This window comes from Anomaloglossus baeobatrachus, chromosome 1 (assembly GCF_048569485.1).
Source record: "Anomaloglossus baeobatrachus isolate aAnoBae1 chromosome 1, aAnoBae1.hap1, whole genome shotgun sequence".
Classification (NCBI taxonomy): Eukaryota; Metazoa; Chordata; class Amphibia; order Anura; family Aromobatidae; genus Anomaloglossus; species Anomaloglossus baeobatrachus.
Window position 1 is genome coordinate 328,619,609 of NC_134353.1, and position 20,609 is coordinate 328,640,217.

The 20,609-nt window shown below is 46.8% G+C and overlaps 1 protein-coding gene across 9 annotated transcripts in view; it reads left to right on the forward strand.

Annotated features, from left to right (window-relative positions):
- Positions 1–20,609, forward strand: part of WDFY3 (WD repeat and FYVE domain containing 3) — a 388,800-nt gene that overhangs the window by 343,484 nt on the left and 24,707 nt on the right. For all 9 annotated transcript variants that reach the window (XM_075351922.1, XM_075351959.1, XM_075351945.1 and 6 more), the window contains 4 exons: positions 478–597; positions 1,538–1,655; positions 3,068–3,174; positions 7,611–7,764. In XM_075351922.1, the coding sequence (XP_075208037.1) occupies positions 478–597; positions 1,538–1,655; positions 3,068–3,174; positions 7,611–7,764 (499 nt within the window). The remainder of the gene's footprint in view (positions 1–477; positions 598–1,537; positions 1,656–3,067; positions 3,175–7,610; positions 7,765–20,609) is intronic.

Below are 20,609 nucleotides of genomic sequence, written 5' to 3' on the forward strand. Positions count from 1 at the left end.
CCCATTGTACATGGCACTGTTGAATATCCAAGTAGAAACTTCAACTGTATAAGAAAATGCAACACTTTGTTATATACTTGGTAAAAGTTGGGCAATAACCCATACAGTATGACCCATCTAAAATGCCCTGGACAGCCGCCTTCAGTGTGATTTGTGGGGTCCTGATCCGCCATGTTATTGATATGGCGCCTTACTGTATGTGTGTCACTAGCCTTTTATTCTTTTCTGTATAGTGTTTTCTTGAGAACCCTGGGAGTTGTTTTTGAGCTAAGGTTTTTGAGAGCTAACGCTTGTTACAGCTAGTATTCCTACAAATCACTGCCCAGCGTGATCCACAAATCTGTGCTCCTGGCTGACATTTTATTTGTACCTCATTTCACGACAGCAACACCTTAGAGATAAGCTCCATAAAATCAGCGAGAATGAATGTTCGCCTCTCTGGTGTGTGTCTAATCCTCTGCTCTTGTGTCTATTCAGAGAGGAGAAATCAGCAATTTCCAGTATTTGATGCACTTAAACACCCTGGCAGGCCGGTCATACAATGATCTCATGCAGTACCCGGTCTTCCCATGGATCCTGGCAGATTACGACGCTGAGGTAATTGTGGCTTGTTAAACTGATAATCTTTTGTTTCAAGACTCGCATCAAAATTGTTTTTTATATTAGTTGATACGGGAACATTAAATGTCACCTTCTGAACGTCTAATCTTGGTTTACATCACATTTGTACCCGACTTTTGATGTATATCCTACAAAAAGCTTCTAGAGTGTATGGCAAACTTGTCTCTAGTTCCATTTACCCCCAAAAAGGCCAAAAGAGCGTTTATTGACTTCCTTTGGGCAAAGTATATTCCTTTTTTTACTATGTGTAGAAAAACCGCATAGTTCTCCTTTCTAGACTTTAATACGGTCATAAGTAAGAGCCTCCCATTAGAGATTTACATAAAGAACCGCTTCCGATGTATACATCCTATGGAAGGCTCGAACGTGATGTGAACCAGGCCTTGCACACATGCATTGCCTGACCTTGAAACTCCTATTGCTGCCTCCCATTTGACAAACCATAGTTTTCCACTTTTAGTGTTGATGGGTCAGGTATGGGCCAGTCGAATGCTGCATCTGGAAGTGTCATTTCACAACTGAAAGAGAAGACAGGAGAGGCACTAGTCTTGGTGATGGATTTAGTGCACAGCGCATTGTCTAGACTGGAGCAAATTTTCAGGATGCTCATCCTGAGCTTCACGGTTCATAATCATTTTCTCATAAGCATGATATTGCTAGAACAGTACAAAGATGGGCGATCACCCCTATAAGATGATGTTGGCTGTTGCAACCATTTGGAATGTGGAAAGTCTTTTATACCAAGATGATTGAATGATTATAAAAAGTCTTGTTTGCAATGTTGAATTTTATACAGCCTTGTATATTATACTGCTTATATTGTCTGAACTTTACAGATATCATGAAGCAAATATACTACAAATTAGGATTATGTCCTGCTTATAATAACAATTAGTTTTCATATCATCTTTTGCAGGAGTTGGACTTGACGAATCATAAGACTTTTCGAAACCTTGCAAAGCCAATGGGAGCACAGACTGATGATCGATTGGCACAGTATAAGAAGCGTTACAAGGATTGGGAAGATCCCAATGGTGAGTTTTTGGAACAGAAAATTATAAATGCTGCCAAGAGTCTTGCCTACACCTTCACCAGTGCAGAATCTTACTCACACATTCCCCAGTGTGGCATCTTGGCTACGCATTCCCCAGTGTGGCATCTTGCCTACGCATTCCCCAGTGTGGCATCTTGCCTACGCATTCCCCAGTTGTGGCGTCTTACATACGCATTCCCCAGTTGTGGGGTCTTGCATACGCATTCCCCAGTTGTGGGGTCTTGCCTACGCATTCCCCAGTTGTGGGGTCTTGCCTATGCATTCCCCAGTGTGGGGTCTTGCCTATGCATTCCCCAGTGTGGAGTCTTGCCTACGCATTCCCCAGTTGTGGGGTCTTGCCTACGCATTCCCCAGTTGTGGGGTCTTGCCTATGCATTCCCCAGTGTGGAGTCTTGCATACGCATTCCCCAGTTGTGGGGTCTTGCATACGCATTCCCCAGTTGTGGGGTCTTGCCTACGCTTTCCCCAGTGTGGGGTCTTGCCTACGCATTCCCCAGTGTGGAGTCTTGCCTACGCATTCCCCAGTGTGGAGTCTTGCCTACGCATTCCCCAGTTGTGGGGTCTTGCCTACGCATTCCCCAGTTGTGGGGTCTTGCCTACGCATTCCCCAGTGTGGAGTCTTGTATAAGCATTCCCCAGTGTGGAGTCTTGCCTACGCATTCCCCAGTTGTGGGGTCTTGCCTACGCATTCCCCAGTTGTGGGGTCTTGCCTACGCATTCCCCAGTTGTGGGGTCTTGCCTACGCATTCCCCAGTTGTGGGGTCTTGCCTACGCATTCCCCAGTTGTGGGGTCTTGCCTACGCATTCCCCAGTTGTGGGGTCTTGCCTACGCATTCCCCAGTTGTGGGGTCTTGCCTACGCATTCCCCAGTTGTGGGGTCTTGCCTACGCATTCCCCAGTTGTGGGGTCTTGCCTACGCATTCCCCAGTTGTGGGGTCTTGCCTACGCATTCCGCAGTGTGGAGTCTTGCCTACGCATTCCCCAGTTGTGGGGTCTTGCCTACGCATTCCACAGTGTGGCGTCTTGCCTACGCCTTCCCCAGTGTGGGGTCTTGCCTACACCAGTGTGGAGATCACATATGTCCTTGTTTCTCATAGAATTGGTTATGATCACGATAAAATTCGGTGCCACATTCTTGCTGTAGACTTCACTCATACTAATGAATGGGGAAAACGCATCAAAAACCCATGTATTTTATTCTGTCTTTTTCCAGGCAACACACTATTATTTGCAGCATGTTTTTCTGCTGCAAATACTGAACGTGTATTACTCTCTCTATTCATCAGACCGACTGAGTGGCATTGGCCTTTACTGTCAAATAATGTGGTTTAGGTGACTACACCTTTCTGAACCCTTCCCTGTTTGTAATCACTGTCGTGTTTTATTTCACAGGAGAGACACCAGCTTATCACTACGGGACTCATTATAGCTCCGCTATGATTGTAGCCTCTTATCTAGTCCGAATGGAGCCATTTACTCAGATCTTCCTCAGGCTTCAGGTATTCACTGGGAATATAAAGGCCTATCTGTATTATGTCTGTCAGTTATCGACAGGTATGTCAGCCCTTAGGGGATGTGCGCACGTGTGCGTATTGCATGCAGTTACGCTGCGTTCTGCACCGCAGCGTAACTGCATGCGTCCTGTGTCCCCAGCACAATCTATGGAGATTGTGCAGGGGCCGTGCGCACGTGGCGTCTTAGAGCGCAGCACTTCGGCTGCTACCCAAAGCGTGCGATCTAAGAAGTGACATGTCACTTCTTCCGTGCGCTCTGCATGCAGCCCCCGCTCTGACTATGGGAGGGGCTGCAGGCAGAGCGCATTGAATCGGCGTTTTTTTCTTTTCACTACGGGCATTTTCTGGAGCGATTTGAAGCGCACGTGTGCTCTTCAGATCGCTGCAGAAATTTCTGTACTGACTGTAGGCAACGTGCGCACATAGCCTTAAAGAGGTTGTCCCCTAATTTTACATTGATAGCGTATCCTTAGCGTATCACTCTCAGATCGGCCGAGGTCCGACACTCCGCACCTCCGCTGATCAAATGTTCTTGGTGTGTGCAGCAGGCAGCTGGAAATGCTCATTTTTGGAGCTGCTCTGTCTTGTGATAGTGGCCGCGGTCGGGTACTGCACATCCACCTCATATTGATCTGAATAGGAGGCGGATGTGCAGTACCCTGCCGCAGCCACTATCAGAAGATGTAGCCGCTCCAGAACTGAGAATTCCAGCTCCTGCTGGTGGCAGTGAGAACAGCAGATCGTCGGGGATGTTGAGTTTTGACCGCGGCCAATCTGACATTGATGACCTATCCTTACGATAGATAATCAATGTAAAAGTAGTGAACAATCCCTTTTAAGTTACACATTTTGTCATGATACCAATTCAATAGATTCTTTCACCATCCAGAAAGAAAGAAGTATACATTCTATATGGCCGATGAATGGTATTACTTGAGGCATCTTAGGAATGTATAGTTTTCTTATGGTTGTTTACCTGCTCACTCCATACATCTTAGGAGTATGTCTGGTTTAGAGACATCTGTGCTCGACATATTTTACTAATTCTACTTAATCTACAGTGGTAGTCAAAATTTTTGAGTCAGACCCAAAGTTTGGTTTTCATAGTGTGATTTTGTATTAACTATATTATGACGAGTGATCAGATGAATTGCAAAGTCATTCCTTGCAATGAAAATTCACTTAAAACGAACTTTACAGCTGGCCCAAGTCCTCCAAAGCATTACTATATATTGGTCTGTTAATACCCTACCCAACAAGCTATGTTTTGTTTTGTTTTTTTGTCTAAAGGATTACTGAATATTACAAAAAATTTATTTTATCGCTTTAGTGACAGTATGCAAATTAGGGGCTGACCTAGTCGTGGGGCGTTGTTTTTCCCAGACTGGTTATCCCACTAATTATCACCTCCAGCTCTTTGTAAATCTCTGCCTCCTTGACAATGTGAAGTAAGCCAGGTGTATGCGCAGTAGGCTTTTTCTGCTCAGCAATACAATGATGATGTAGAACTCAGCCAGACATTTCGGATGGCAGTGTCCTACTTCACCATTGCCCCCATGGGCATGCATAGTGTGACAATGAGCCAGAGTGCTTAAACCCGGCTTACTACACATTGTCAGGGAGGCAAAGATTTGCAAAGTGCTGGCAGTGATGCCGAACCATGCAAATCATGTAACTGTCACCAACAGGGGATGGATAACATGATTAGTGGGATTACAGGGCTGTGGCTGTCAGGTTCCCTTTAATCACAAAAAATATTTCCACTGAATTTACAGTCCTGCCACAAAATTACTTGCTTACATCATTTCAGTTATCTCATAATTTAGGAAAAAGTGTTAACGAGGACAAGGCAGCTGATATTATTATGTCATGCTTATCAAATTATAAGAGCAGACTGTTTTATAAGGGGTTCGGTGCTTGAAATCATTGTCCTCCACTGTTAAGCATGGTTACCTCCAAAAAAACACTTGCAATCATAAGTACTTTGCATCAAATTGGCTTTAAGGTACCGTTACACATAACGACGTACCAGCGATCCCACCAGCGATACGACCTGGCAGGGATCGCTAGAATGTCGCTACATGGTCGCTGTTGAACTGTCAATCAGGTAGATCTCCACAGCGACCAGCCATCAGCCACCAGCGACCCGTGTAACGACTGCTCCCTGCACACTCAGAACCAGCGGTCGTTGGTCTGCCGCCGTTGAACACGCTGATGTGTGCTGCACAGCGGGAGACCAACGGGCAAAAATTGGTCCTGATCGTATTGTCACAATCAGCGACCTCGCAGCAGGGGCCCGCTTGCTGCTGCTTGTCACACACAGCGATATCGCTGGCGAGGTCGTTGATATGTCACAAAACCTGTAACGTTTCAGCGATCTCGCTAGTGATCTCACTGTGTTTGACGGGGGCTTTACAGGCAAAGGCATTGCTGGTTGTAAGATTGCCCCTAAGTCAACCATTAATTGGCTCATCAAGAGCTTCAAAGCGAGAGGGTTAATTTCTGTGAAGAAAGCTTCAGGATCCCAAAGAAACTTGCAAATGCCAGAACCATCTCCTAAAGACGATTCGGCTCCTGTATAAAGATTATTCAGGAATGGCAGCAGGAAGATGTCTGTAGATCTCCATGCACACTTAGGGGTACTTTGCACACTACGACATCGCAAGCCGATGCTTGCGATGCCGAGCGCGATAGTCCCCGCCCCCGTCACCGCTGCGATATCTAGTGATAGCTGCCATAGCGAACATTATCGCTACGGCAGCTTCACATGCACTCAACTGCCCTGCGATGTCGCTCTGGCCGGCGAACCACCTCCTTATTAAGGGGGCGGGTCGTGCAGCATCACTGCGACGTCACACGGCAGGCGGCCAATAGCAGCGGAGGGGCGGAGATGAGCGGGACGTAAACATCCCGCCCACCTCCTTCCTTCAGCATAGCCGGCATGAGCTGCGGGAAGCAGGTAAGGTGATGTTCCTCGCTCCTACGGCTTCACACACAGCGATGTGTGCTGCCGCAGGAGCGAGGAACAACATCGTACCGCCGCAGCAGCGTAATTATGGAATTCCCCGACACTACACCAATGATACGATTACGACGCTTTTGCGCTCGTTAATCGTATCATCTAGGATTTACACTCTACGATGTAGAGAGCGACGCCGGAAGTGCGTCACTTTAGACATGACCCCACCGACATCGCACCTGCGATGTCGTAGTGTGCAAAGTGCCCCTAAGGCTATGTGCGCACGTTGCGTATTTGCATGCAGTTACGCTGCGATCTGCACCGCAGCGTAACTGCATGCGTCCTGCGTCCCCAGCATAATCTATGAAGATTATGCAGGAGACGTGCGCACATGGAGTATTAGAGCACAGCGCTTTGGCTGCTGCCTGAAGCGCGCGTTCTAAGAAGTGACATGTCACTTATTCCGTGCGCTCTGCATGTATCCCCCGCTCTGTCTATGGGAGGGGCTGCACTCAGAGCGCATGAAATCGGCTTTTTTTTTTTTCATTACAGACTCTTTCTGCAGCAATTTGAAGCGCACGTGTGCTGTTCAAATCGCTGCAGAAATCTCTGCAGGGACAGAACGCTATGTGCGCACATCGCCTAAGGCAAAGGCTTTTGGAGGCTGGCCTAGTGTCCGTAAGAACAGCAAAGAATCCACTTCTCTCAAAGAAAAACATCAAGGACAGACTGACATTCTTTAGGAAGTATATGAATATGGACTGTCACGGACTATGATAAAGTTATTTTTATTAATGAAGCCCCCTTCAGACTGCTTGGTTTTCTGGAATGATGATTGGCTGGATAAGAAAAAGTAAACACTACTATGATTCCTGTGTTATGTCAGCAATAAAACTTCCTGAGATCCTTCATGTGTGGAGTTACTTTTCACCCAACAGAGTGGACTCAGTTTGTTTTTTTTAGAACATCCTCCAAGAACTAATTTTTTCCAAGGACCCAGGAGCAATTTGGTGATTAACAATGCTTTTCCAGCATGATCAACCACCATGTCACAAGGCAAAAGTTGCTCAGCAAAAATACAGTTGTGATATATTCCAAGCACTGATTAGGCAAGAATTGGTTGCCATAGGCCAGAAATCGGTGCAAAAGCTGATATCCAGCTGCCAGGGCAAATTGCTGAAGTCTTTAAAATTAGGGTCAACATTGTAAATAGAGTTTCTACATAAATTTGATTTATTCCTCAATAAAAGTTAAAAGGTTATTAAAATGTTTAGTATTGGACACCACAAATCATAGAAACATCTGACTAAAAGATCTGAAAACACTGGAGGAGCAAACTTTGTGAAAGCCAAAATTCATGTCAGTCTCAAAACGTTTAAACGTCACTGTATATATCCATGAGAAATGTTTTTTTCTTCTGATATAAGCATAGAAATTCATCATTTTTTTCCCCCCATTGTAGGGTGGACACTTTGACCTGGCTGATCGAATGTTCCACAGTGTGCGTGAGGCCTGGTACTCTGCCTCCAAACACAACATGGCCGATGTGAAGGAACTCATTCCAGAATTTTTCTACCTGCCAGAGTTTCTCCTCAACTCTAACAACTTTGACCTTGGTATGAGCTGCAATATTTTTAAAATAATAATAAATAATACTTCTGCAATAATAATACAAAGGGACATGTCTTGGAGTTTTTACTTTTTGTTACTGTACATATTAAAATCTTGAAATCTTCCAGTTTTCACACTGGTGTCTAGATCGGGCACAGTAGACTGTAGTCCGTAACTCACTTTTCATCTTTGCTGTATAGACTTGTTTCACTATCTCTAGTACGCTTTAACGGCTATGTTCTCATTCAATTGGCTCTCGTTAATTTTAACCAGTTGATGACCAGACCATTCCCCCCCCCCTTTTTGACAAGACATATTTCTTAATCGTTACTTTGGGAGACCCAGACCATGGGTGTTTAGCTTCTGCCTCCGGAGGACACACAAAGTACTACACTTAAAAGTGTAGCTCCTCCCTCTGAGCTTATACACCCCCTGGTAGCCAGTCCTAGCCAGTTTATCGCTTTGTGTTCAGGAGGTCATACATCCACACATGCATTCTCATCTGATTTGTTTGACTTTTGGAAAGAGTTTGAAGAAAAGCGGGTCCATGTCTGGACTCCCGGCATGTCCCTTCTCACCCCACTGTGTCGGCGGTGTTGTTAAGGTTGATTTACAAGGCTGGAGCCTTACATGCCGTGCTCCTTCACCATCCCTTCTGGGCTCTGGCTTGAAGTGGGAGCCAGCACAGTCTCCATGCCTGGCAGGAGTCCGGTCTCCATCCACAGCCCCTTGAGGATTCTGTTGGACCGGAGCACTCATCCCCAGGGACATGGCCCTGCGTCTCAGCAGCTAAGTACCTGAGACGTTTATGTTGGGGGTCCCGGTTCTTTATTGTATGGGGAGAGTATGCTTTATGTGATTGTTTTTAACTTTTCCGGCGGGTTCTCCAGCTTTTGCCAGAGAACCGCGCCGATGGTGCCTGGTTGTCGGCCTCGCCGATTAAATTTAGGCCCCGGCTTCGCCGGAGGCCTAGTTTCGTTTTCCTGCCCTTGCATGTCACTCATGCAGAGGGACAGGTTCGGCTCCTCCCGGCAGCCGTTCTACACAGGGGAGGGACACTCCCCACTGCTGGGGCGTCCCTCCTTCCCTGCAGGTCTCTATAGCCCTCCAGTTCCCGCTCTTTTATAGGAACGCCCCATTTCTCAGGCAGAGTTCACTCTGCTCTGGGACATCCTGCATTCTGCATCTCTGCTGAGGTGTTGCGCACTGGGGGACCGGGCTTCGGGATCTGGAGGGCACACAACACCGCGCTCAGCGGTCTGGTAAGCCACAGCCGGTCTCCGGTTGTGGACCTCTGTATATTCTCCCTGGGGTTCATTCTCTGCAAAGCCCCCACTCCAGCAGCATGTCTCACACAAAGAGCAAGGCTCCAAAGCTTTATGCTGCATGCACTGCATGTAAGCTCCTGCTGCCTGAGCCGAGCATTTATCCACACTGGGATGGTTGCTCTAACTTGGCGGTGCCACAGCCTGGAGTCTCACCCCCAGTGGTCTCTCAGGCTGCTGCTGCTGCACCTGTGACTGAACCCCCGACCTGGGTAGAGTCCTTTTCTAGGTCCATATCCCAGTCATTTGCTGAGTCCATGGGACTTTTGTCCAGGACTTTGATGAATATGCATCAGCCCCCCTCACAGGGTGCTTCTAATACTCTTGACAGAGGACTCCTATCCTCTGACCTCCGTCCATCAGAGCTCACGGAGGATTCATCATCTGATCCCAGACCCCGTCCTTCTAAGAGAAGGCGCAGGGTTTCCTCCCCCTCCCCATCCCACGGCTCTGTCTCAAGAGCTGACTCTCAAGATGAGGAGGATTCCCTCACTGGGGGCTCGGAGGCTATGTATCCCATCGATTTCTCTGAGGGTGACTCGGACCTTAGTGATTTGATTGCTTCTATTAATTCTGTGCTGGATCTCAATCCGCCAGTGTCAGAGGAGCAACTCTCTTTGGCAGGAAACATCAGTTTACCTCGCCTAAGAGAGTGAAGAGTGTGTTCTTTAACCACTCCAGTTTTCAGACCGCTGTGACCAAACCCAGGGCCTGCCCTGACAAACACTTTCCAAAGCGTGGTTCTGATGACCGGTTTCCATTTCCACCTGAGGTGGTCAAGGAGTGGTCTCACTCCCCAAAGGTAGACCCCCCGGTGTCTAGGCTCTCAGCCCGGACCGTTGTGTCAGTGGCTGACGGCACCTCACTTAAGGATTCCACTGACCGTCAGATTGACCTTCTGGCCAAATCTGTGTATGAAGCTGCGGGGGCCGCGTTTTCCCCGACTTTTGCAGCAGTGTGGGCTCTCAAAGCCATCTCTGCTTCTCTAGAGGAGATGCATTCCCTCACCAAGGAATCTATGCCTGAGATTATTATTATTATTATTATTTATTATTATAGCGCCATTTATTCCATGGCGCTTTACAAGTGAAAGGGTATACGTACAACAATCATTAACAGTACATAACAGACTGGTACAGGAGGAGAGAGGACCCTGCCCGCGAGGGCTCACAGTCTACAGGGAATGGGTGAGATGGTTACCTTAACTGCTCAGGCTTCAGCTTTTTCATCTTATGCCATGTCTGCCATGCTAGAGGCTGCTCACCGCACTGCGGTGGCTTCAGCTAATTCTCTTGTTATCCGCAGGATTTTGTGGCTTCGAGAGTGGAAGGCAGATGCTTCTTCCAAGAAGTTTCTTGCTGGGCTCCCTTTTGCTGGTTCACGGCTGTTTGGTGAACAGCTGGATGAAATCATTAAAGAAGCTACTGGCGGGAAGAGTACTTCCATGCCACAAACCAAGACCAGGAAACCCGCCCATGGTAGGAATCAATCGAGGTTTCGTTCCTTTCGTTCCTCCAACTGGTCATCCTCTAAGCCTTCCGCCTCGTCCGCTAACTCAGCCAAGGATCAGAAATCCCTATGGGGAGATAAGGTATGCACACCAGTGACTATGTAAGGTGAATACATGAAATAGCAGAAACTGCTGTGTGAATACTGACTTGAAAAATCCAATAGCTATATGTAAGTGTGAAAATTTGAAAAAATGGAATCTGCATTACTGCCATGAACATATGAATCAAGAGAAATTTAGCTACTGAATTGATCAATGCAATAGAGCCCCAACACTACGCCAAAGTATTTCTCTACGTTGGGGTCCCTAGCTTGTGTGTGTCCTCTCATGCAGTTAAAAAACTTACCGTGTATGGGAAGCTGAGACCCAGGCTATTTATGCGTATGATATGGAAGGAAGGATCAGAAATCCAACTGGCGCCCAAAAGCGCGTCCGCAGAAGATCGCAGGAGGTTCTGCCACTAAGGCAGCTTCCTCATGACTCTCGGCCCGCTCCAACCACGTCCTTAGTCGGTGGCAGGCTCTCCCACTTTGGCGACGCTTGGTTAAAGCAAGTCTCCGATCAGTGGGTGAGAGACATCATATCTCACGGCTACAGGATAGAATTCTCTTCCAGCCCTCCAAACAGATTTTTTCTCTCAACTCCCCCCTGCTCCAAGGCCGCCGCCTTCTCGCAGGCCGTGGCGTCCTTGCAGGCAAACGGAGTGATTGTCCCAGTTCCCGCTCAGGAACGGTTCAGAGGTTTTTACTCAAATCTCTTCCTAGTTCCAAAAAATGACGGTACCTTCCGGCCCATCCCGGATCTCAAGCTTCTCAACAAGCATGTTCAGGTGCGGCATTTTCTATGACCCAAGGGGAGTTCCTGGCGTCCATCGACATCAGAGATGCCTATCTACATGTGCCAATCGCAGTGTCACATCAGCGTTGGTTTTGCGATAGGAGAGGATCATTTCCAATTCGTGGCTCTCCCCTTCGGGTTAGCCACGGCCCCTCGGGTATTCACCAAGGTCATGGCGGCAGTGATTGCGGTCGTGCACCTCCAGGGGTTGGCAGTGCTCCCTTACCTGGACGACCTTCTGGTCAAGGGTCCATCCAGCGCAGACTGTCAGCGGAGTGTTTCGCTCACTCTCGCCACCCTAGCCCAATTCGGGTGGATTGTCAATCTTCACAAATCCACTCTGACTCCGACTCAGAGTCTCACGTACCTAGGGATGCAGTTCGAGACTTTGCCGGCACTTGTGAAGTTGCCCTTAATCAAACAGCAGTCTCTCCGGCTAGCGGTGCGCTCTCTCCTGAGGCCCCGCCGTTATTCCCTCAGGCTCCTGATGCAGGTGCTGGGTCAAATGGTGGCTTCCATGGAGGCGGTTCCCTTTGCCCAGTTCCATCTGCGTCCTCTGCAGCTGGACATCCTCCGCTGTTGGGACAAGCGGCCTTCCTCCTTACAGAGGTTAGTGGCTCTGTCGCCACGGACCAGGAGCTCTCTTCAGTGGTGGCTTCGACCCCTCTCCCTGTCCCAAGGGCGCTCCTTCCTCGCTCCGTCCTGGGTGATTCTCACCACGGATGCCAGCCTATCCGGCTGGGGAGCGGTTCATCTCCACCACAGAGCTCAGGGCACTTGGACTCCGTCCGAGTCAGCCCTTTCAATCAATGTGCTGGAAACCAGAGCTGTGCTTCTAGCTCTCCTAGCCTTTCACCACCTGTTGGCAGGCAGGCATATTCAAATCCAGTCAGACAACGCGACAGCGGTTGCCTACATCAATCACCAAGGCGGGACACGCAGCCGCCTGGCAATGTTGGAGGTCCAACGCATCCTTCAATGGGCGGAGGACTCCAAGTCCACCATATCCACAGTCCACATCCCTGGCGTAGAAAACTGGGAGGCAGATTATCTCAGCCGTCAATCCGTGGACGGTGGCGAGTGGTCCCTGCACCCGGCAGTGTTTCAGTCAATCTGCCGCAAGTGGGGCACTCCGGACGTGGACCTAATGGCATCCCGTCACAACAACAAGGTTCCGGTTTACGTGGCTCGCTCCCACGATCCTCAGGCCTTCGCCGCAGACGCTCTGGTTCAAGGCTGGTCCCAGTTTCGTCTGTCCTACGTGTTTCCCCCTCTAGCTCTCTTGCCCAGAGTCCTGCACAAGATCAGAATGGAGGGCCGTCGAGTCATCCTCATTGCATCGGACTGGCCCAGGCGAGCTTGGAATCCGCACCTGCTCCAACTGTCCGTGGAGATGCCGTGACATCTTCCGGACCGTCCAGACCTGCTCTCGCAAGGTCCGTTTTTCTGCCCAAATTGACGGCGTGGCTCTTGAGTCCTGGATTTTGACGGCTTCTGGTATTCCTCCTGAAGTCATCTCCACTATGACCCGGGCCCGTAAGTCTTCCTCCGTCAAGATCTATCACAGGACTTGGAAAATTTTCCTGTCCTGGTGTCACTCTTCCGGCCATTCTCCTTGGCCATTCTCGTTGCCGACCCTTCTGTCTTTTTTACAGTCCGGTCTGCAGCTAGGACTGTCCCTTAACTCTCTCAAGGGACAAGTCTCAGCTCTATCAGTGCTGTTCCAGCGACGTATCGCCCGGCTGGCTCAAATCCGCACCTTCATGCAAGGTGCGTCTCACATCATTCCGCCTTATCGGCGGCCCTTGGATCCCTGGGACCTTAACTTGGTCCTCACGGTATTGCAGAAACCCCCCTTTGAGCCTCTTAGGGAGGTTTCTTTGTATCGTCTTTCTCAAAAGGTGGCCTTTCTAGTTGCCATAACTTCTCTCAGGAGAGTCTCTGATTTGGCTGCGCTCTCCTCGGAGTCACCTTTTTTGGTTTTTCACCAAGACAAGGTAGTTCTCCGTCCGACCCCGGACTTTCTTCCTAAGGTGGTCTCTCCCTTCCACCTTAACCAGGATATTTCCTTGCCTTCCTTCTGTCCAGCCCCTGTTCATCGCTTTGAGAAAGCGCTGCATACTCTAGATCTGGTGCTTGCTCTCCGGATTTATGTGGCTCGCACCGCTGCGCTTAGGCGGTGCACCTCTGTTTTTGTGCTAACCACAGGGCGGCGCAAGGGTCTCTCTGCTTCTAAGCCGACCTTGGCCCGTTGGATTAGATCGACCATTTCGGACGCCTACCATAGTACTCAGGTGCCTCCCACGCCGGGGATCAAAGCACACTCGACCAGAGCTGTCGGTGCCTCTTGGGCTTTTAGGCACCAGGCTACAGCTCAACAAGTCTGTCAGGCTGCCACTTGGACTAGCCTGCATACCTTTTCGAAGCACTACCAAGTGCATGCTCATGCTTCGGCAGATGCGAGCTTGGGCAGACGCATCCTTCAGGCGGCTGTCGCCCACTTGTGAAGTTAGGCTCCGCCTACTTCTTAGTTTTTTCTGTTTATTCCCACCCAGGGACAGCTTTGGAACGTCCCATGGTCTGGGTCTCCCAAAGGAACGATAAAGAAAAAGAGAATTTTTTTACTTACCGTAAATTCTTTTTCTTATAGTTCCGTATTGGGAGACCCAGCACCCTCCCTGTTGCCTGTTGGCAATTTTCTTGTTCCGTGTGTTATCACCGACTGTTGTCGTGGACAGAGTCTCCGGTTGTTCCGGTTCTTACTCGGTTCTACTTGTGGGTGGCTATTCTCCTTCAGCTTTTGCACTAAACTGGCTAGGACTGGCTACCAGGGGGTGTATAAGCTCAGAGGGAGGAGCTACACTTTTAAGTGTAGTACTTTGTGTGTCCTCCGGAGGCAGAAGCTAAACACCCATGGTCTGGATCTCCCAATACGGAACTATAAGAAAAAGAATTTACGGTAAGTAACAAAATTCTCTTTTTTCATGCTTTATAATACATGCGCTTCTAACTACTCTAAAAAATGTTCTTGTTTGGATATTCAAATAATTCCCCCCCTTTTTTTTGCGATACATATGGCTTAATCTTCATGTCATTTTTATGTTCTTTTTTATGGTAATAAAAGGGCAAAAGCTAAAGACTAATTAAAAAAATTGTTTTTTTGGGGTTTTTTTTTTACAACCGCAAAGAACTGCTTTTTCAAAACGTTTTTTTATTGATTTTTCAAATTTGTAAAAACATGACAAATATCATTGCAAAAGAAGAACATTCGTTTGACAAAATGTGACATAGAAGTGGGTGATACTATACAGTAACATTAAACCAAAACAGAGGTAATGAAATATAATATAACATATGCAATACAATTCGTTAAATCTCTGTGTCGTCCCTGAATGACTTCAATTTTACTAGCGTGCCTTGGTATTCCCAACTGTCTCGTCTCCCCCTCCCTCCAGAGCCCCCTCCTAGGTGATTCTCAGTTTACCCAGGCTGTCCTGGATATCGCTCAGGATACACCACTCCGAGTGAACAAAAGATGCCATCAGGTTAATTATTTCTCCCTGTGTGAATTGGCTTTCAATAAAATGTCTCCATCTCACAAAAAACTTGGCTGTCAACCCATCTTTATCCCTTTCCGCTTCTAGTTTTTCCCACTTCAGAAGGTTGTGTAGTTCGCCCATAACCTCCTTTATGGATGGGCCCTCCCTTTGAATCCAGTGTTTTAAGATGCAACGCTTAGCTATCATGGCTATGTCATGCGTTATTGCGTATTTCCTCTTTTCCTGCGTGCTTGGTCCTCCTCCTACTCCTCCCTCAAAGGAGTGGAAAATCCACACCATTAAGTCTAGTTTGCTGAAAATTCCCCATGTTGACTGGGCAAATAGTCTGACTTGGTTCCAGAACCTAGCGATTGTCTCACATTCCCATAGCCCATGCAGCATATCCGTTTTCTCTTTTTGACACTTAGGACACCACCTATCTTTACCTAGTATGTTGAAACCCATAATGGCCCTATGTAGAATTCTGAATTGAGTGTCTCTCCATCTCTCATTGGTAATATGTTTCCGCACTTGTACCCATCCTCTCAGTATATCATCTACCACTTCTTCCCTTCCCAATTGTTTCCCCCACGCTGTTAAAGTCCGACTATCCTCCCATGAAATAAGCACCCCCCTTAGCGATCGATAAATTTTAGAGACATTTACACTTGTTACATCACATTCCAGTAACTCATCAATCGAACTTCTATTCAGCTCTCTATTATTCCATGTTTCAATTGTTCATATTGGATGATATGTGAGCTATTAAGGTTGTACTTATCCAACACTTCCCAACCTGTCATCCACCTCCTGTCCTCCACATTCATAACATCTATCATTCTCCCGACTCCCCTCTCTTTCCATCTAGTAAATAGCTTGTTTTCTCGTCCCAGGGGAAAATTTGGGACTGCCCAGGGGTTCAAGTACTTGGACACGTTCCATGAGAGCCCCAGATTTTTCCTTACCGACTTCCATGTTAGCATGGTGTCTCGGAATATAATTGAGTTCCTTATGTGCCCTTCAACCCTGGATAGTGGGGAGTGCAGAATGGACGTCAGATCCCACGGTGACGCATATTTAGTTTCCATCGCATGATCTGAGTTCCTACTCGTTCCTCTCACCCAATCCATTACATGCCTCATGATACATACAAGATTATACCCTTGGACATCTGGAAAGTTTAGACCTCCCTCCTCTGCTGACTTCATCAGCGTACGCAGCTTTATTCTGGGTTTCCTTCCCCTCCACACAAATTCTGTATACGCGGAGTTGAGCTTATTCACATCCTTTAGTTTTAGCAATAGCGGGATCGTCTGGAAGGGATACAGCAGCCTAGGAAAGCTCATCATTTTTATCAGGTGGCATCTTGCCAGTAATGGAAGTGGCAGACCTTTCCATCCCTTTAATTGAACTATAATTTTCCTGATTAGCGGTCCATAGTTCAAGTTATAGATTGTTTCCACCGTTCTTCCTATATGCACTCCCAGGTATTTAATTGAAGATTGTGCTATAGGAATTCCACATAGACAGCCATCCCTTACTTGTCCCCCCATTGTCCCATGATGCCCCTTTAGGAACATGATCTCGCACTTTTTTTTGTTCCGTTTGAAACCGGAGAATGAGCCAAATTTTTCAATCAAGGCAAGAGTCTGTGGCAAATCCGCACCGGGGTCCCCCATATAAAGGATGATGTCATCGGCAAAAAGCGCTGTCTTTACTTCTGAACCCCTTATCTTGATTCCTTTAAAGCTATTTTGTCCCTGTAGTATTCTTGACAACGGCTCGATTGCCAGGTTGAATAAAAGAGGAGATAATGGGCAACCCTCTCTTGTTCCCTTCATCAAAGGGAACACGTCTGATAGAAAGCCCGGAGTGTGTACCCTAGCTCCCGAGTTGGCATAAAGGTTTCTAATGTAAAGTCTCATCTTGCCTACAATCCCTATGGCCTCCATTACCCTGTCTAACCACCTCCAATTTACATTATCAAACGCTTTTTCTGCGTCAAGTGTAACTAGGGCAGGTCTAGCCCCTCCCTCAGTGAGACCCAGTCTAACCGCGTCTACCACTAGAATTGTCTTTCGGATATTGGTAACAGCATTTCTCCCCTTAATAAACCCCACCTGGTGGTTCGTAATGATCCTAGGTAAGATCTCGGCCAGTCTATTAGCCATGATCTTGGACATTAATTTTTAAATCCTGATTTATGAGCGATATAGGTCTATAACTAGAGGGATCATCCAGGTCCTTGGTTCCCTTGGGGAGTAATTTAATATATGCTATGTTGGAATTTTTGGGTATTTCCGCCCCTCCCAGGAAAGCATTAAAGACTGAGGTTAGATCCGGCGAGATCAGATCCTTCAGAGCCTTATAGAATTCACTGTTAAAACCGTCAGGTCCCGGTGCCTTGTTGGTGTTAAGCTCCCCAATTGTTCTCGTCACCTCCTCTACTGTGATATCTGCGTTTAAGGCACTCAAATCTTCCTCCGTCAAGCTAGGCATTTGGGCTTGTCTTAGCTGCAAAGAACTGCTAAAAACAATTTAAACTACCTCGGACATATTTTTCCAATGGGGCAGGGATGGAAACAGCAATTCAGACTGGCAGTGTCTCTTTCTTAGTTTAATTTTATTTTTGTATGCTCCTTTTTCCTATTTTTTTATTATTTTATTTTTTACATTTATTTTACACACTGTGCCTCACAAAGTGTTTAGATTTTTAAAGGAGTATTTTAATAAAATAATATATATACCGTATTTTTCGGACTGTAAGACGCACCGGACCATAAGACGGATCCTGATTTTAGAGGAGGAAAATAGGAAATTAAAATGTAAGCAAAAAATGTGGTCTGTTATGGGGCGAGTATCTGCTGCCGACATTGTTATGGGGTAATGTCCCCAAATTCTCTACTAAGGTACCCCATTCTGGTAATGATCCTCCTGCCTTGTATATAATCCCCATCCTTGTGTGTGTGTGTGTGTGTGTGTGTGTATATAATATATATATATATATATATATATAGATATAGATAGATATAGATAGATATAGATAGATATATATAGATATATATATATATGAGAGAGAGATATCTCTCTCTCTCTCTCTCTCTCTCTCTCTCTCTCTCTATATATATATATATATAATATATATATAATATATATAATTATAGAGAGAGAGATATATATATATAGAGATATATATATATATATATATATATATATATATATATATATATATATATATATATACATACAGAGAGAGAGAGAGAGATAGATATATATATATATAGATATATAGATATATATATATAGATATATATATATATATATATATATATATATATATATACATATAGAGAGAGAGATATATAATATAAAAAATATATTATATGTCCCTCATCCTGGTGTAGCCCCCATCCTGCTACATAGCGCCATCCTGGTATATGCCCTCATCCTGCTATATACCCTGATCCCGACCCCGATAGAAGTGTTGTCTAGGTATAGTAAAGTAGCCATGCGCTACACAATGAAACCACCTATAGTGCCACCTGGTGGTAAACAACGGAGTTGGCATTTTTATCTCAAAAACGGAACGAGATGGAGAAAAAAGTGAATCACAAAGTTGTAGGGCATCATCAACTCAATACGAATGGACACCTTGCATACAGAAATGCTATGATTAGAACATGTAAAACTCACAAGGCTGCGAACGTGAAGCGATACCTCATAGAGACCTTCCTACAAGTCATTGGGTTCGGTGGCTGCGTGGAGTGTCCTCCATGCTCATCTGACCCTAACCCCATTGGACTTCTTTCTGTGAGGTCACATCAAACAGCAGGTGTATGCGACCCCTCCACCAACATTGCAGGATCTACGACGACGTATCACAGATGCTTGTGCAAACGTGTCACCTACCATATTGCACAACGTGCAGCAAGATACAGTATCCAGAGTCCAGATGTGCATTGCAGCTGACATTGACCGCTTTGAGCATCAAAGTTAAATGAGCGCCATATACATGACCAGCATTCAATGATTTGGGGGGGGTCATGGGTTTCATATCATAGCATTTCTGTATGCAAGGTGTCAATTTGTATTGAATTGATGATGCTCTACAATTTTTAATTCACTTTTTTTGTCTATCTCATTCCGTTTTCGAGATAAAAATGCTAACTCCATTGTTTTCCACCAGGTGGCGCTATAGGTGGTTTCATTGCGTAGCGCATGGCTACTTTACTATACCTAGACACCACTTCTATGCCTGTAGCTGCAGCTGTCTCAATATAATGGCGGTGCTATATGCCCCCATCCTGCTATATACCTCCATCCTGCTATATACCTCCATCCTGCTATATACCTCCATCCTGGTATATGGCCTGCATCCTGTGGCACACAAAAAAATAAACGTTTATACTCACCTTTCCTCACTGCAGCAGCATTGCTCGTCCTCCTCTCTATGCCAGCAGCAGCGCCGCTGACCTGTGTGGAGCCGTCACCGTTCCCCTGCAGCATCGCGATGTCCTCCTGTCTGCCGCCCGCTGATGTGTGTAGAGAGCGGTGAGCACAGCAGTGATGTCATCGCTGTGCGCACCGCTAGTCTCCACACACAGCAGCGGCCGGCAGACAGGAGGACATCGCGATGCTGCATTCAACCATGACGGGTGAGTATACTTATTCACTGTGCCCCGCGCTGATGAAAATGCACGGGGGGCAGTGAATACAGCTGCGCATGATCACTCCAGACTGTAGTTGCCAAAGGTGATCATGCGGCTCTTTACTATGCGCCCATCCCCAGCCCACCTGTCAGCGCCGGCATCAGCGCTGAGAGATGATGGGTGGGAGGATGCATATGAAATGAGCAGGCCCACATGGTCACGGCAGGCGCTGCTACAGCCTGCGCATGCCGCCGATGACTCGCAGCACCCTCATTCCCCGCAGCCATGCCCTACATTCAGACTATAAGATGCACCCCACACTTTCCCCCAACATTTGGGGGGAAAAAGTGCGCCTTATAGTCCGAAAAATACGGTGTGTGTGTGTGTGTGTGTGTGTGTGTGTGTGTATGTATGTATATATACAGTGCCTACAAGTAGTATTCAACCCCCTGCAGATTTAGCAGGTTTACACATTCGGAATTAACTTGGCATTGTGACATTTGGACTGTAGATCAGCCTGGAAGTGTGAAATGCACTGCAGCAAAAAAGAATGTTATTTCTTTTTTTTTTTTTTTTTTTTTTTTAAATTGAGAAAAGTTTATTCAGAGGGTCATTTATTATTCAACCCCTCAAACCACCAGAATTCTGTTTAGTTCCCCTTAAGAAGTATTTCAGGCACAAAGAACAATGATCTTTGCATGTTTGGAATAATTATCTCTTTTTCCAGCCTTTTCTGACTAATTAAGACCCTCCCCAAACTTGTGAACAGCACTCATACATGGTCAACATGGGAAAGACAAAGGAGCATTCCAAGGCCATCAGAGACAAGATCGTGGAGGGTCACAAGGCTGGCAAGGGGTACAAAACCCTTTCCAAGGAGTTGGGCCTACCTGTCTCCACTGTTGGGAGCATCATCCGGAAGTGGAAGGCTTATGGAACTGCTGTTAGCCTTCCACGGCCTGGACAGCCTTTGAAAGTTTCCTCCCGTGC